This window comes from Notamacropus eugenii, chromosome 3 (assembly GCF_028372415.1).
Source record: "Notamacropus eugenii isolate mMacEug1 chromosome 3, mMacEug1.pri_v2, whole genome shotgun sequence".
Taxonomy (NCBI): domain Eukaryota; kingdom Metazoa; phylum Chordata; class Mammalia; order Diprotodontia; family Macropodidae; genus Notamacropus; species Notamacropus eugenii.
Genome location: NC_092874.1, coordinates 403610991 through 403626819, shown reverse-complemented (window position 1 = coordinate 403626819; position 15829 = coordinate 403610991). Strand labels below are relative to the sequence as shown.

General features: G+C 36.8%; 1 protein-coding gene across 8 annotated transcripts in view; it reads right to left on the bottom strand.

Moving 5' to 3' along the window:
- The window catches only part of SHOC1 (shortage in chiasmata 1), a 114262-nt gene that overhangs the window by 16501 nt on the left and 81932 nt on the right, over nt 1–15829 (bottom strand). For all 8 annotated transcript variants that reach the window (XM_072598087.1, XM_072598083.1, XM_072598085.1 and 5 more), the window contains 5 exons: nt 14161–14345; nt 12997–13114; nt 12572–12683; nt 4731–4852; nt 3275–3368 (listed from right to left, as the gene is read on the bottom strand). In XM_072598087.1, coding sequence (XP_072454188.1) covers nt 3275–3368; nt 4731–4852; nt 12572–12683; nt 12997–13114; nt 14161–14345 — 631 coding nt within the window. The remainder of the gene's footprint in view (nt 1–3274; nt 3369–4730; nt 4853–12571; nt 12684–12996; nt 13115–14160; nt 14346–15829) is intronic.

The following is a 15829-nucleotide window of genomic DNA, read 5'->3' as shown; positions in this document are numbered from 1 at the left end:
TCATGTAACATGTGCTCCCTGGTCTCTCCCAGAGTCATGCCATTTCTATTTGATCTTCAGAGTTCTAGGGGGGAAAATTTTGAGGGGATGAGTGGGTTGTTTTATTTCTCTATCTCCATCAGCTCTAGACCCTACTCTATGTCTCCCCTTTGCTAAGGAACAGTGACTAACACCCTAGTTCCATTTAGCCACTAACCTTGATGACTGTAGCAAGAGCAAAGCACAAACATGTCTCATCAAAACCTCAGGGGGAATACTCTGCCTTGTACCACCTTGGTCTCTGAGAGAATTGGCTCAGTACTTAGCTCAGTGGCCACATATTGGTCCCACCAAAATTCACATCTAAAGGCAGTAGTGCTGCTGGATAAGTCCTCTCAGCTTTTGCTGTGCTAGCACCTGAAGGTCATCCCCAACAGTAACTCCTTGCTTCTCTTGGTGTGGATGTTAACCAAGCTCTGCAATGCTGGGATTCTGAGGCTCCCTATGGACCTTTTATCGGTTCCATTTCCATCCCCAGTCGCTGAAAGTGAGGGAATCATTAGGCCCTAACGAGGACTAAGGCAAAACACGGCCAAAAGCTGAAGCTAACAGATTTTTTTGAGAACGTCTCTATTACTCATCCACCAGCCACTTTTTCAACATGTGACTAGCCAACCAGAACCAGTTACAGAATGTCCTCTCTTGTTCCTTAGTCTCTGCAAGGACCCTCTTTACACACTATCATAATTCTCCTTGAAGCGTGATCCCTGGTCTCTCTAAGTGGAGAAGCACAGGTCCAGGCATTCTGCACATGTGCCAGACTCCTAATTACATTAACATAAAGGAAAACTTCCCACAATCAAAGTTATTCAAAAATGGAATAAGCTGCCAAAAGAGGTAGTGAATTCTAGATTACTGTAGGCCACTATGCTTAAGTTAGATGATTTGGAAAGGATGCTGTAGTTACGATTCATACTTTGAGTAAGATTCAGACTAAAGGACCAAGAGTCTTTCCCACCCCTTCTCCCCAAATCTGTTAGCAGTAGAATTTTTTCCTGAGAGGGAACAAAGTAATACTTCCTCAGGCAAAAAAACAGCACCATTATTCTGTACTGTTGTATTCTAAGATAAGTCAGCCCTGTTATTCAATATAGTCCAGGATGAAATCAATTTGGGGGTTTTCCTTCCACTGGTAAAATATTACCAGTTCATCAGACATGGAAATGTATAGAACTGAACTCATATTTAAATTGGAAAACTAGTCTATATTTGTTTAAAATGGAAACTATAGATTAACAATAATTATTCTTCCTATTATATCTGTCTATGACTGGAGAAGCAGGCTAGCTGATCATGTAATGAGTGTGAGGAATAATTGCTAGGTAGTTCTTGTGTTCTGTTGGTAATACTGCATTTGAAAATTGATGTAAACTGAGAGACAATGATCTGAATATGATTAATTTATTAGTTAAGCTAGCATTAACCAATAAATTGGATCAATGGCCTCTCTCAATGACCAAAGACCCTGAGGCAGGCTCACCAGCCTTAATATAGTTTTGGGAACTACAAGAGAACAAAGAATAGGAAGCATAGAGCATGATTGGTTACAAAGTTTGAAATATCACAGATGACGGAAAATAATATGACTGGATGGAAATCTGGAGTGCAGGGCTATAACAACCCTTCCTTTCATCTTGTTGCTAGGGAAAGCTCTTTGGTGGTGTCCACCTGTTAGAATCACAGTGATAACAGTCCAGACTTTCTTGAAGGACAGAAAGCATTTTAGAGATAACAGACTTCCTGATACCTATCTGCATCTTTAAGGCTTGTTAGTGAGATAACAGATCTCTCTGAATTGTACACGAGCAGTAAGGGGTGTAGAGACAATATATTTCCTTGAATTAAGGTGATCTATGGGACAATTTAGGTCTGAGAGGAAAGCTGAACTTCTGAATTCAGGGACAAAGAAACATGGCTTAGGCAATTTTTACAATGTATTTACAACAAATTTACAACATATTTACAATCAATTATGAAACCAGAATCAATTTGATTTTCTCAATAGCCAATTACAAGAGAGCTAGAGGAAGGTTCTACGCAGGTAATCCTGCTGGGAAGGATTTTTAAGAGTGTTAGACAGGAGCGTTAAGAGTTTGAGAAGACAGAGATGACAGAAAATTTCTTCTTCGGATGGATTACCCAAATTGATACAATGAAGCACAAAAATATTATATCCAATGTAGAAGTAACCAAAATAAAAATACAATTAATTCATAAAGAAGTTTAGCACAAAAACAAATGTTTTCTTCAACAGATATTTTAAAATTATTTTACAAAGAATTTTTTTCCAACAGCAGAAGCCCTGCAGTTGTTCCTCAAGTGGTATAATACTTCTTCTTCAGCCCTAGTTAGATTTTCCATGCTTACCATGCTCCTCATTAACCTAACAAAAGCACCTCACCTCAAGACATTCTACTGAATGCCAGAGTCAGATGGGACATTCACAAGTATTCCTTTACCATCTTAATTTATCTGATATATGATTACCTAAATTCTAATACGCCTTAATTGTGAGCAAGCTAATAAGCTGTCATGAAAACTGGAATTTGGACACATAGCAGATCAGCTACCACTGATAAAGGACAGGCACTTGCTGCTGTGTGACCTCAGGGAAATCTCACCATCCTTCAAGTGCCATTTCTTTGAACTTGAGTTTCCAAGTCTGTAAATGAGGGGGCTGTACTAAATCATCTTACGTCCCTTCCCACTCAAAATCTATAACTGACAGACTGGCTGACTAGCCTTTAGTGATCAGTAACAAATTAAACTTTTAAGTTCACAAATTTTGCATTTTTAGGAGCAGGATGATAGACTGTCAACTTTTGGATAAGTAAATTTTTCATGAATTTTTGAACTTTTACTCTTTCTTTTGATACTAGTTTTAAAAATTTTTTTTTAACCTGGAGTGGATCATGTGGTATAGTAGAAAGAAGACTAGATTTAGAGTTAAAGTTCAAGTCCCAGCTCCACTATTTACTAACAGTGAGATACTGGGCCAGTTACTGTATCTCCCCAAGGCTAGATTTCTCATCTGCAAAATGAGATCTGCAAAATCTATTTCAAATAGATTTGGAATTTAAGGTCCCTTTCAGTTTATAGGATCATAGACTTAAAAGTCCAATCCTATAATCTTTTAATCTTTATTCTCAGTGATTATATGATCTTTTGTAGCATTTTCATTTATGACTAGCATATATAAAATACATCAAATAACAAAAATATTTCAAAGAAACACCTTCACTTCCAGTTCTTCAGATTTCAACCCAAATGGAACCAAAGCTGCATAGATCAGTGCTAGGTGATGAAGTGTTTTTTCTGTAAGACAGTACCTAAAATAGAGCTCTGTTATTATATTGCTACTCATTTGTCATCTAAATATAACTGTCAAAATATTGAGAAAAACATTTCTCTATATTAAAATATTACTAGAAGCTTCTTGTTAAGGAAAGATTAAAAACAGTATCCAAAATTAATTCTAGTTCTACTTAATCAGGATTTTCTATGAGGCACCTCACATATTTCTCCAGCATTGTTTTCTCAGGGAGAAAGGTTAAAGGGGTCTGGAAAATAATAATTCAAAAGGCATCTTCTTAAATCCTGCTACTTATGACAATATTTTTGTGTGTTATACAGGTATAGATCCCCTGGGAACACAAATCAAAGATAGGATAATTTCCCTAATTTATATTTCTCTGTGCCTCTATTTGTATGGCTGGATAAATGAATGAGAGAGAAGCAGGAGGGGGAGGCAGGAAGGAGAAATAGGGAAGAGAGAGAGAGAGAGGAGAAGAGAGGGAGGAAAGGAGAAAGAGGGAAGAAGAGAGAGAAAGAGAGAGAGAGAGAGAGAGAGAGAGAGAGAGAGAGAGAGAGAGAGAGAGAAGGGGGAGACAGAAAGAAAAAGAGGGAAGTGGGGAGAAAGAGAGAAAGGAGACAGACTGAGACAGAAAGACAGAGAAACAGGGAGAGGGAGAGGAGTTACATGATTTTCTTGAAATTAAACACTACTTAGGAAGCAGAACTGAGGATAAAGACTTTTATGTGATCTGGCTTATATGTTTAGCAACCATCATCCTATAGCATATTGGGGTAGATAAGGTGAGAGCCAGAAACAAAGTCAGTAAGGGGAAAATCACAGAGGCAAGGTCAGTGAAGTCAAGGCTCATTCTGATGTCAACACCCTCTCTTAAGATGAGCTAGACATGGCTTTCTAACTCTTTAATTAAACATACACTCTACTGTTAAGTGAATGAGAAACCTTGTTAGGTTGGTGAATTTAATAGTGGTTGCCCTCATTTAAAATTACTTTTATTTTGGGGAAACAAATATAGAAAATCAAAGTGTTTTAAAATCAACTTCTATTAAGCTTTCAGCTGTTTAATGTTTATTTACACCAAAATCAGTCTAATGAAGCAGGAAAACCCCTTGTTTTCTGCCTTGTGGACCAGCACAGAATTTCAACTCTGATAATCATGACCCTGAACTGCATGAGAAATGCAGTGGGGAAATGAGAAATTATGTGAAAAATTTAAGACAATCAACATGAGCAAGTATAATGATTTCAGAGCTATAATATTACTGGATAATAAGTTAGAGAAATATAACATCTTATTAACTTACTCCATCCCATTAACCTTATCAAGAAAACATTTCACATTATAGTATATCAGCATAGAAGGAAATTGTTTACCTACCCTGAATTCAGTCTTTCCTTGGAGTACAAAATGACCCAACAATAGCTGTATTGGATTGATAATGCTATCAGTTTCAAAATGAAGTTATCTGATGCCTTTTCATAATTCAGTTCTTCCAGACTCTACCAAAAAAAATAAGTAAAACATGAAATGTTCATGGATTTGAATAGGTTTTTTTTATACTAAATTATTGGCATTGCTTTAACATTTGATGTAAATTCCTTTAAGTATATAGACTGAAATCCTGTAACAGTTAAAATTAAGATAGACTGAGGCACAAAGTTCTGAACATGATCAATTCATTAGTAAAGCGTGAATTTACCAATAAATAATGTCTCAGTTTCCTCAGCAAAGATAAGATCCTGAATGAGGGGGACAGCTTTCTTTCATAGTGTTGGGGAGTTGTTGTTTGTCCTTCATTTTCAAAGAGGACCAATTATATCACAGATGACGTCTTGACTCGTGGGTGAATTGGATCTAAGTGAGGCAGAGCTGCATAAAGTCATCAGCCTTACTCTCTTTTTCAAAGTTATTGAAGTTCAATGGCAAGACAAAAGTCAGGACAACTATGTAACAGATGACCTTGGTGTTTTCAGTGTTTGACCAAGCTCTAAATATTCCACGGTACCTGCTTCAGCCACCTTCATGGCCTTTGGAACAAACTTTTCTCATCTACCCATTCTATCAGGGTAAGTCTTCACATACTTTGGGTAGATATCCCCTTAACTCACCAATGGGTTTGAGGCCTGTTGGTTACTCTCAACCTATGTTAGCCCGTCTATTGAGATGGTTTACCATGGTGTGGCCACTGCTTTTTGGATACAGGGAATACAGCTTCTTGGAGCCACAGGGGAGAGTTGAGTGCCAGGTGGACACCAAAGGTGAATGAGCAGTCCTAAAGTGGGTTTGAGAAGATCCCACACCAGAGATGCTAGTCCTCTTTTAACACCTCATATATCCCATAGTTTAGGGGAGTACATAAAATAGGAAAGCCAGTATTATAGATGGAAGAAAATAGGATTGGATGGAAATTCGGGAATGAGTGTTAGCAACAACACTCTCCTTCCTTTCTGTAACTATGAAATGTTTATTGTTTGAGTCTGGCTACCTCTGCAAGGACAGAGCTGCCAAACCAGACTTCTTTGGATAACAAATCAGACATCTTTCAAGGATAGCTTGGTGTTATAAAGATACTAGACCAGACTCTCTGGTGTCCATTTGCTTCCTTCAAGGGTAACAGATTTGCTTGACTCAAGAACAGAATAGTGATTTAACAAGAGAACTGGATTTATTCTGAATGGAGTTCAGAGGCAAAGAATCATGAATTAGGCAGTCATAGGAAAAAACATCGCTGTAAATAGGATCAATTTAAAAAGACACAGAATCAATCTGATTATTTCAATCCCAATGTAATAATTAACATTAAAAGCATTAGGAAAAAAGACACAAGAGCAGAATTCTTCTCATTTTAGAAAATGGGGCTCATAATTCAACTAGATCCTAGACTTCAAGAAAGGAACTCTGCAGAGGTGTATATATGGTTAGATTACTTCAGAACATAATTGAAAATCTGTCTGATGACCTGTGGGAAGATCTGAACTGTTTGCATTTTGAGAGGTATAAAGAAAGTAGCAATCATTTGTCTTTCCCCAAAACTTTATTTGGTGTCCTGACATAATGGGAATTTACTCAGGCTGCTTTGTGGAGTTAGTCTAAATTTGTTTATCTATTTATGAGCTAAGAAATTTTGGGAGCCACACCCTCCCCTGCCAATAACTGAGTTAAGAGGAAATAGCTTAGCATGAGTTAGATGCAGAAGTGAAAACTAACTCTGTTGGAATTCCAGTGGATAGCATCATCATTTTGTCAGCACCAAAGATCAGTCAGAATTCGTGATTGTTGAAACTAGAGCCTTTAGCTTAATGAAGCAGAACTGTACAGACTTGGGACCAGCCTAAGGTACAGATTTTTAAATGAAGCCAACCATAGTACTGAGATTGTTTTTCAGGAATTTTTTTTTTTTTGGCAAATTATATGATTGTATATTCTGGTCATAGGGTTGATACTGAAAGGAGGAAGGAGATTGTATTATTAATATTTTTCCTAGGGGAAGTGGAATATATCTTGACTATCTTTGGACATATAACAATTTACTACATAAGTAAATTTTTCCCTAAGTCATTTGCAACCACCTCCCTGGATTTCATTTTCCTCATCTGTAAAGAGAAAATATGTTATGATCAGGAATGTGAGGTTTGTTCAATAGAAGGAAAAGGATAAACATAATAGACTATATTTTAACAAAAACAATAAAAATTGTGGCATTATATCAATAGATACTGAAAAGTTTTGTTAAAATTTAACTCCTGTTTTTGTTAAAGATGCTAAAGAGCATAGGAATAAATGGATCTTTTCCTTAATATGGCAAATACTAGCTATCTAAAACCTATAGCCAACATTATATATAATGGAAAAAGGTTAAAGGCCTTTCCAGTAAGTGAAGGAATAAGACCAGGATACTCAATATCATCATTATTTGATACAGTTGTATAAACACTATAGTAATGCCAAGAATAAGAAATGGAAGGAATAAGCATAGGCAAAGAAAAAACAAACTCTTTTCTTTTTGTATAAGATAAGATAGTTTAGGTAGAGGACTTTCAGACCAGTTTTTTTCCTGAAGTCTCTGCAGACCTCATGTTTTCAGATTAAAAAAAAACAGAGCAAGTCAGAAAAATTAAAGAAACAAACAAAAACAAGCTTATTAAGTGCCCACTGTGTCCCAGGAGCTGTGCTAAGCACTTTGTAAATATTTTCTCATTTGACCCTCACAAGGTAGATGTTGTTATTATGTCCATTTTACAGTTTAGGAAACTGAGGCAAGACAGATTAAATGACTTATCTAAGGTCACTCAGCTAATAAGAGTCTGAGGTTGAATTTGAACTCAGGTCTTCCTGACTCTTGGCCCAGTGTTCTATCCACTGTGCCTAAAAGCCAACATTTTTAGTACCAAATTTATAAATAGATTTATGATAGCAGCCAGAGCCTCCCTAACATGGCGACTTCTAGGTCTATTCTAACCAAGGGGTAACTGACTAACTATCTCAGTCAGCTCACGGACCTTCATTTCCACTGAATCCTTCTGACTATGTCAGAATAAGATGTTTAAAACAGAATATGAGTAACAAGCTATTGATTTCCAAAGCCTCTCCTGTGACTAGATTCTACTTCCCCTCTATTTGCCCTGTATCATTAAACACAGGAGGGACACGAGCAGTTTTATTGATACTATTACAGAGTTTAGTGCCCAGAAGCAGGTCTGCCAGGTGACTCTCTTACTTCTGTGCCTTATGCTGGCTTTTCTCCCTTCTTTTAAACATTTATCTATTTTTAAAATTCTGTACTTAACAGACACTAAGCAAAATGAACATTTCCATACACTAAGTGTAACAAAAAAAAGGATTGATTGTATATGCAATTGTGAGTCTCTATGTATAGCTTGCTTTTCTTTTTAAGTATAAAATAAATTCAACATGTTACTTTCAAAGCTATTCTGCTTGTCTGTGTTTCTCTTTAGTCTTCCTTTCATCCTCTTTTGTGCATTTAAAAATGTTTTAATGACTTTTCCTTTCTTTTGGGGCAACCCTATGGTGAGTCCTCCTATTCTCACCATATTTTTCTTTTTTTTTAAAGTATTTTATTAATGAATTTTGTCTTCACATCAGTTATTTCACTTTCCTCTATCCTCAGACTAAACTCTCATTGACAAAGAAAAATAATTAAGGAAAAACATTTAATACAGTGATTGCATATGACAATGCATGCAATATTTTGGGTCAGCAGTCCCCTGCTGTGGGGGTCAGTGGGGGTGGGGGTGGTGGGGAATATGTTTCATTACTTGTTCTCTAGCTCCTTCATTTTAAAAAAGTTATTTATTTTCTAATTAATATGCATTTATTTTCTCTCCCTCCATTATTGGAAAAGAAAAAATCCTTGTAAAAACCATGCATAGTTAAGCAAAAGAAATTCCCACACTGGTCTTGCCCAAAAATGTGTGTCTCATTCTGCATCTTGAATCCGTCATCTCTCTCAGAAGGTGGGTGGTAGTATACTTCTTCATTTGTCCTCTATAATCATGATTAGTCATTGCACTGATCAGAGTTCTTATGTCTTTCAAAGTCATTTGTGTTTATAATCTTACTTTCTCCAGTTTTGCTCATTTCATTCTGCATTAGCTCATACAAATCCCTCTAGGTTTCTCTGAAATCATCCTTTTTGTCATTTCCTATAGGACAATAATATTCCATTACATTCTTATATCATACTTTGTTCAATGAAAGGGAGGGTTTCAATTTATACAGCTGAATTACTTTTTTTCTTTCCAATAGGAGGGAGAAAAAAAGCAGGGAACAGCTAATGATATTATATACACCGTCAGAGAAAGTCACTGTATTAGATGTTTTTCCTTAATTGCTTGTCTTTGTCACAAGGGATGGTTGAGTCTGGGGGTAGGGAGTGATGCAGCTGTGGTGTAAAGACAAATGCAACAATAAAATATTTTTAAATGAAAAAGAGAAATGAAAAATAACCCTAATAAGGGTGGCTGGAATGAGATGGAGCTGCTGGCTGTTTATGCTCCTTTAGTGTCATTGCAAAACATGGAAGATTTAACTCCCTCCTCCTACGTTTCTTTTCCTTGCAGCTGATAGATAATTTTTATATAACTTCTTTAACTTGTTTCTAGTCCCTGATTGGTTTATAAAAAACATGGTTGATCATAACTTTTTTCTGACTTGCTCTGTTTTTTTTTAATCTGAAAACATGAGGTCTGCAATGGAGGAGCCAGTGAAGGGCTTGTGTACAGAAATAAAGAGTCTCTCATTGTCAGAGACTTCAGGAAAAGGATTTTTTTTCCCCTCCTGCTCCTTCCCTTCAGTCTTCCTTATGGAGTAACAACTCCACAACATACTAGGAGCTGAACTGAGTGGAAAAGAATAATGTTTTTGATTTTATTAGTAATTCTTATAAGTTCCTCAATACAGAGGTAGATGAATCATATAACTGAGACTATTCACCCTTCTGAGTCATGAGGCAGTTGGATGGCACAGAGTGTCAGATACCCTAGTGATGTTTTAGGCAGAGTAAGGGGCAGAGGGGCCAAGGGAAGATCACACCACCAGGAGCCATTCAGTGTGTCCTAAGAAGAGTGGCCCACTGTCTCGTCACCCTCAAGTTCTGAAGGGGAGGGACAGGAGAGATAGAAGCTAACCCTCCATACCTCGCACGATCTGATGGTCACCCCGATGTTAGTTGGTTACTTCTCCAATTAATTTTCTTCACTTGCCTGAACAATCCACTTTGAGCATGTCATTCCTCTATTTGATCCAGATGGCTCAGGAGGAGAAGTGAGGCTGTTGACCTGCACAGCCCTCACTCACTCAAAACAAAGTCAAGTGCAAGTCGTGCCATCATCTCTCTGATGGCATGGTCCTTTTCAAAAAGGAAGGACGAACACAACAACCTCTATTTGAAAACTCTCGATGTCTAAGGAACAAAGTGTATTCATCATGCTGGCATTATAGGATCTCTGTAAGCTGGCTCCCACCTACTGTTCCAGTTTGATTTCATACTCTTCCCTTTCATGTACTTCTACATTCTGGTAGGCTAGAGAAGGCTGCTACTCTAGTTTCTCTTTCTCACCTTACTTTCATGGGGCACTGATTTCTGCTCTCTTCTATGCTTGGAATAACCTGCCCTTTCCACTTCAGTCTCCCACTTATTTAAAAGTCTAGCTCAGGTGCCACCTTTTCCAAAAAGCCTTACCAAGTCTACGCCTTCCCCTAGATGAACAGAATTGCTTTCTCCACAAATTGTTTTCATAGTGCTCCTTTGCTCTCATTTCACTATTCTTTTTTATCATAGTTATTTGTGTACACTTTTCCCTCATTACATTGTAAATAGAGCACAGTCTGGGTCAATCAATCAATATTTATTAAGCACCTACTATGTGCCAGGCACTGTGCCAAGTGCTGGGGATACAAAGAGGCAAAAGTCCCTCCCTTCAAGGAACTTATAATCTAATGGGGGAGACAACATGCATACAAATAAACACAAATAAGCCATATGCAGGATAAATAGGAAATAATTAAAAGAGGGGTTAGGGAAAGCTTCCTGCAGAAGGTGTGATTTTAACTGAGACTTAAAGGAAGCTAGGGAGATCAGCAGTTGGAGCAGAGAGCGAAGAGAATTTCAGACACGTGGGACAGTCAGAGAAAATGCCCATAGCTGAGAGATGAAGTGTCTTGTTTATGGAACAGCCAGGAGACCAATGCCACTGAATGGAAGAGTACGTTTCAGGGAGTAAGGTGTAAGACTAGGAAGGTAGGAGGAGGCTATGAAGGGCTTTGAACACTATAAAGGAGATTTTATATTTAATCTTGGAAGCAATAAGGGACTACTAGTTTACTAAACAGGGGAGTAACACTTTAGGAAAATTGCTTTGGTGGATGAATGGAGGATGGACTGGAGTGGGGAGAAACATGAGTGGTGCACTTATCAGCAGGTTATCGAGGCAAGTAGACCTATCAGCAGGCTATTGCAATAATCCTCCTTTAAGGTGATGAAAGTCTGCATTGGAATGGTGGCAGTATCAGAACAGAGAAGGGGGCACATAGGAGACAGGTTGCAAAGGTGAAATCAACAGGCCTTGGCAACAGATTGGATATGGGGGGTGAGAGAGTGAGGAATCTAGGATGACTCCTAGATTCTGAAGCTGATGGACTGGGAGGATGGTATTACACTCGACAATTATAGGGAAGGTAGGAGGGAGAGTTAAGGGGGAAAGAGAATGAGTTCTATTTTAAAACCTATCTTTGTATCCCCAGCCCTTAGAACTGTGCCATGTATGCAGTAGGTGCAGAATTGTAAGTGAAGGTAAGGGAAGGACAAGTGAGGCTTTGCCCCAGGTCACTGACATCTGAAGATGGCCTGGTTTGTATTCCCTTTGCCTTGTGATATCTTCTGCTAGCCTGCTCTGGACCAACATACTTAGGAGGCCATTGCAAGTGTGCTGCTCTCCCAGGACTTGCTTCTGCTTTCCCTCCGACATAACTATGTCCTCCTTTTACTATTTTCTGTATCTTCTGTCACCTCTTGTGGGTCAGGAGGCCAAGGTCATCCTCTTCCTCACCTAGCCAAATGAATCTGCCTTAGGTACTACAATTTCTAGTTATGGTTTTGTATTGATTTTCATATGTTTGTTTAATTGAATTAAAATGACACTAAATGCAGATAGAATGGGATCGTACACTAAACAAAATATATAGTAGCAACCAAATCTTGTATCTACTCAAATAGAAAAAAGATCAGAAAAGAGCAGAGAGAAAATACGTTAGAATTTTGTTAAATTTCAGATTTAAAGTTGTTTTCATTTCTCTTTAAAAACAAATGTAAACAGATCAGCTTTTGTGGTTGTATTTGAGTTGTAATTCCATATTGTTTTTCAATTTTTCATCTGTTATCAATTAATAAAAATTATTTAAAAAACAAACATCACACACACACACCCATACACACCTCTCTGTATTTTGTTCTTTCTTGCCTTTTAAAATCCCCTTAAGGGAACTGACTTCTGTCAAATGAAAGCTAGCTCCCTTTTCTCTTTTCAGCTAGCTGGATTTGATAATACAAATAAGTCCTTAATGCTCTATTGCCTTTTTCTTTGAAATAATCTTTTCACAGTCTCAATGAAAAACTCATGACACTATTATTACACTTGGAGACACACAAATATATTATTTTCTTTTTACTTAAGTTTATTTTCTTGATCACTTAGCTTTACCTGAATAATTATGGCTGTGCACTCATCAACTGTCACCACCACATAACGATCTGTATCCCCAAACTGTTGTAAGGACTCACTGCAACATCTTTCCACTAAAGTTATATTGTAGCTGTAAAAAACACAATTAACTTAGCTGAAACAGTGAAACTTCTAAGAGAAATTTAAGAAAATCTCTATTGCTTCAATGTTCATTTCATTGCCTTTATTACAAAACCACCATGCCTACTTTATCCATTCCTAGTTGTTTGGGGCATGTATATTGGGATGGGAATAATTTTCTGCCTTTGCATAAAGGAATACAAAGGTATTCTTATGTATGTTGTTATGTAAGTTTTTGAATCCAGAAGGATATTATTACATAAACCACAGAAAATATCTAGCATATTTGTACCTATGCTAAAATTAGGAAATCTGGGGCTTACTTGGATTCTAGTAGCTGAAGTATTTCTGGTGTGTTAAGAAGTCCTTCAGATGTGAGAAACACATACGGGATTTGAATTTCCAGAAGAAAACCACCAAATCTGTCCAGAGAGGCACTTTCTAAATAAAACAAAAATTTTCTTGTTTATATATATATATGTACGTATACACACATATATATGTATATGTATGAATATGTATTATATATGCATATATATATATACACACACGCATGCAATCTTTTGGTAAAACAGAAAAAAATGACAAGCATTTGTTTCTGGATTATTCTTTTATTTAAAGAATATATATATTGAATGTTTTCCTGCCTCAATAACCTGTTTCCTTTAACATTCCTGTTCTAGATAAAGAATAAGAATAAGAACTTCTAATAGTTAAGAATATTATCATCAAAGAGGGATCAATTTAACTTTCACTGCTATGAATCAAAGATGTTATTAAGGTGACCACATCTTTAGAACTAGATTGGAATTCCCAGCCTTGGCTCTGGTCTCCTACTTACACCTAAAGCCTAATGGAAAGTGTGAGATAATAAGACAATCACTTGAGACAAGATCCATGGGTAGGTACAGTCTGTTGTAGAGACAGAGTCCTGTATTTTGTAGCATACAGTGGGAAGCTGGAACTTATATGTTTACTATGAACATTTCAATCCTGTTTCATAATTATACTTCAATGCTTTAGGATACCAGGATATGGTCAATTTAAACTACTTTGGAATTGCCAATTTAATCATTGGAATTACTGCTAAAGTAGGGAGGAGCCAAGGTGACTGAGTTTGGTTTTAGATTCCTACCCAGATATTTGTGAGTTACTGGTATTTAGTATCTATTAAATAGTCATTGCCCATTTAATGAGGATTGCTTAAAAACAACATTACTTAAAAAATGCATTAGACACAAACTAAATAAAAGGGTTCACTATCATAAACACAATTCACAAGTTAATTAATTAGAGACTGAACTGCATCAGCAGGTTTAGAGGGAGCCTTAGGGGCAGGTTCTTTTTGCTTTTCTTAGGCACACAGTGTTCATTAAACCTTCATTTTAAGCACTATAACAGGGAAGATTTAAACAATATTTAGAGTATAAATCAAATAACAAATTTCAACTGGAATGGAGGAATTAGTAACGTGGGACTTTCCTTACTTTTAAAAACTCCATCTGGGAGAACTGTTTTAAAGGTCATGTAAGGAATATCCAATTGTTTACAATGCTCAGTCCAGCAAGAGTTTTCTACATAATTATATTCTACGATGAATGAGAATTGAGTCCAGGGAAAGTCGGGTCCAATATGTTGATTATGTATAATCATACAAGAACACTTCTTGAGGCTAGAAGAGTAAGAAAACAGCATTAAAATTATGAGTTTATCTATGGAATGGGTAAACTTAAGCACACCTCACTGAGGATGCTAGTTTTATGATGGCAAAGGGTCATGATTCCTGGCTGTTTTATTCTCTAACCTCATCTGTCCACTAATCTAGGAAAAGCTCCAGTACAATTATTGTTTAATTAACTGCTCAATTTGGTCTTCCTCTTTTTCCTGTTCCTCTTAAGATGCTCCTATTTCCCCCCATGAAGTAAAGAGCAGTAGCCTATTTTTATGTTCTGAAATGCAGAAAATTCAATTTATTTTTTTCTGACTATCCCCAAACACCAGCAGAAAAATCACAATCAGAAATTCTTCTATAACTGTTCAAAAGTCTCATCCTTTTAAAACTGACAATACTACATTGCTTGACAACTTTGGAAACGTTACACCTATACTTATATCTGTGTGTATAAGTAATATAAATAAAAAGGATTATGAATAATCTTAGAAAACATTACAGTTCTGCTTTCTCATCTGACTTCATTTGGGTAGTCACTACATTAATTGTAATTTTCTACTGCCACTTGTTCAACTGCTAGCACAATCTTGAATTTTTAGCAATTACAAAATTAAATGTATTTTCAGTTACAAATTGTTTATATTTGTATTATTATATATTTCCATGGATCCTGAATATTATTGAAATGGCCATTGCTACATGAGATAAACACATATGTATCTTGAATTATTTGGTCCAAATATATCTTACTTTTTTTTCTTATTTACACATCATGAAGTAAAGCACAGCTAGTGAACAAGTGGTTTTCCATAAACTAGCCTGTAGTGGGTATCCCATTGTTATATACCTTTTGCATGGGTAATGTTTCTTCTGTCAGCAAATGCCAATTGCTCATATTAGAGAAGATGATGAAAAGCTTTTTAATTACGCCTTATCCTATGGTTGGGAGTCATTCCCTTACCTGTGGGAGCTCTGCCCAAAGGATATAAATTTTGATCACTGAAACCTAACAAGATTATCTTGGGATTTATAGGCTAGATTTCTTTATTATGGACTACATGCCTTAAACCCAAATCACTCAGGCTCTCAAACATTGGCCAACAATAGGTCCCAACCCAAGCCTCATTTGGGTTCTGATGGTTCAGTGTGAGAGTAAATAACAATTGTTTCTATTTTGGCCAGAAACCCTGAGGGTATCCCCCTCCCAAATTGATTTTGTTAACTAGATAAAAGAGACCATTCTTTACTAAGTCTGAATCACTGAATGGATGTTGTCTCAGACAAACTGAGACTTGGGAAAGATCTTAGCTTAAAAAGGCCAAGGTCTTCCACTATATCCAGGGCCAGCTCCAGTTGTGGGGATCTATATCTTCTCATTGTACCCAGAGGGCTCCTGAGGAGAGAGTGAAGTTTCAGACTTTGCACAACCCTGCCTCATTTAAATCCAAGTCATGATGTCATCTTCCTGCTGTTATGGTCCTCTT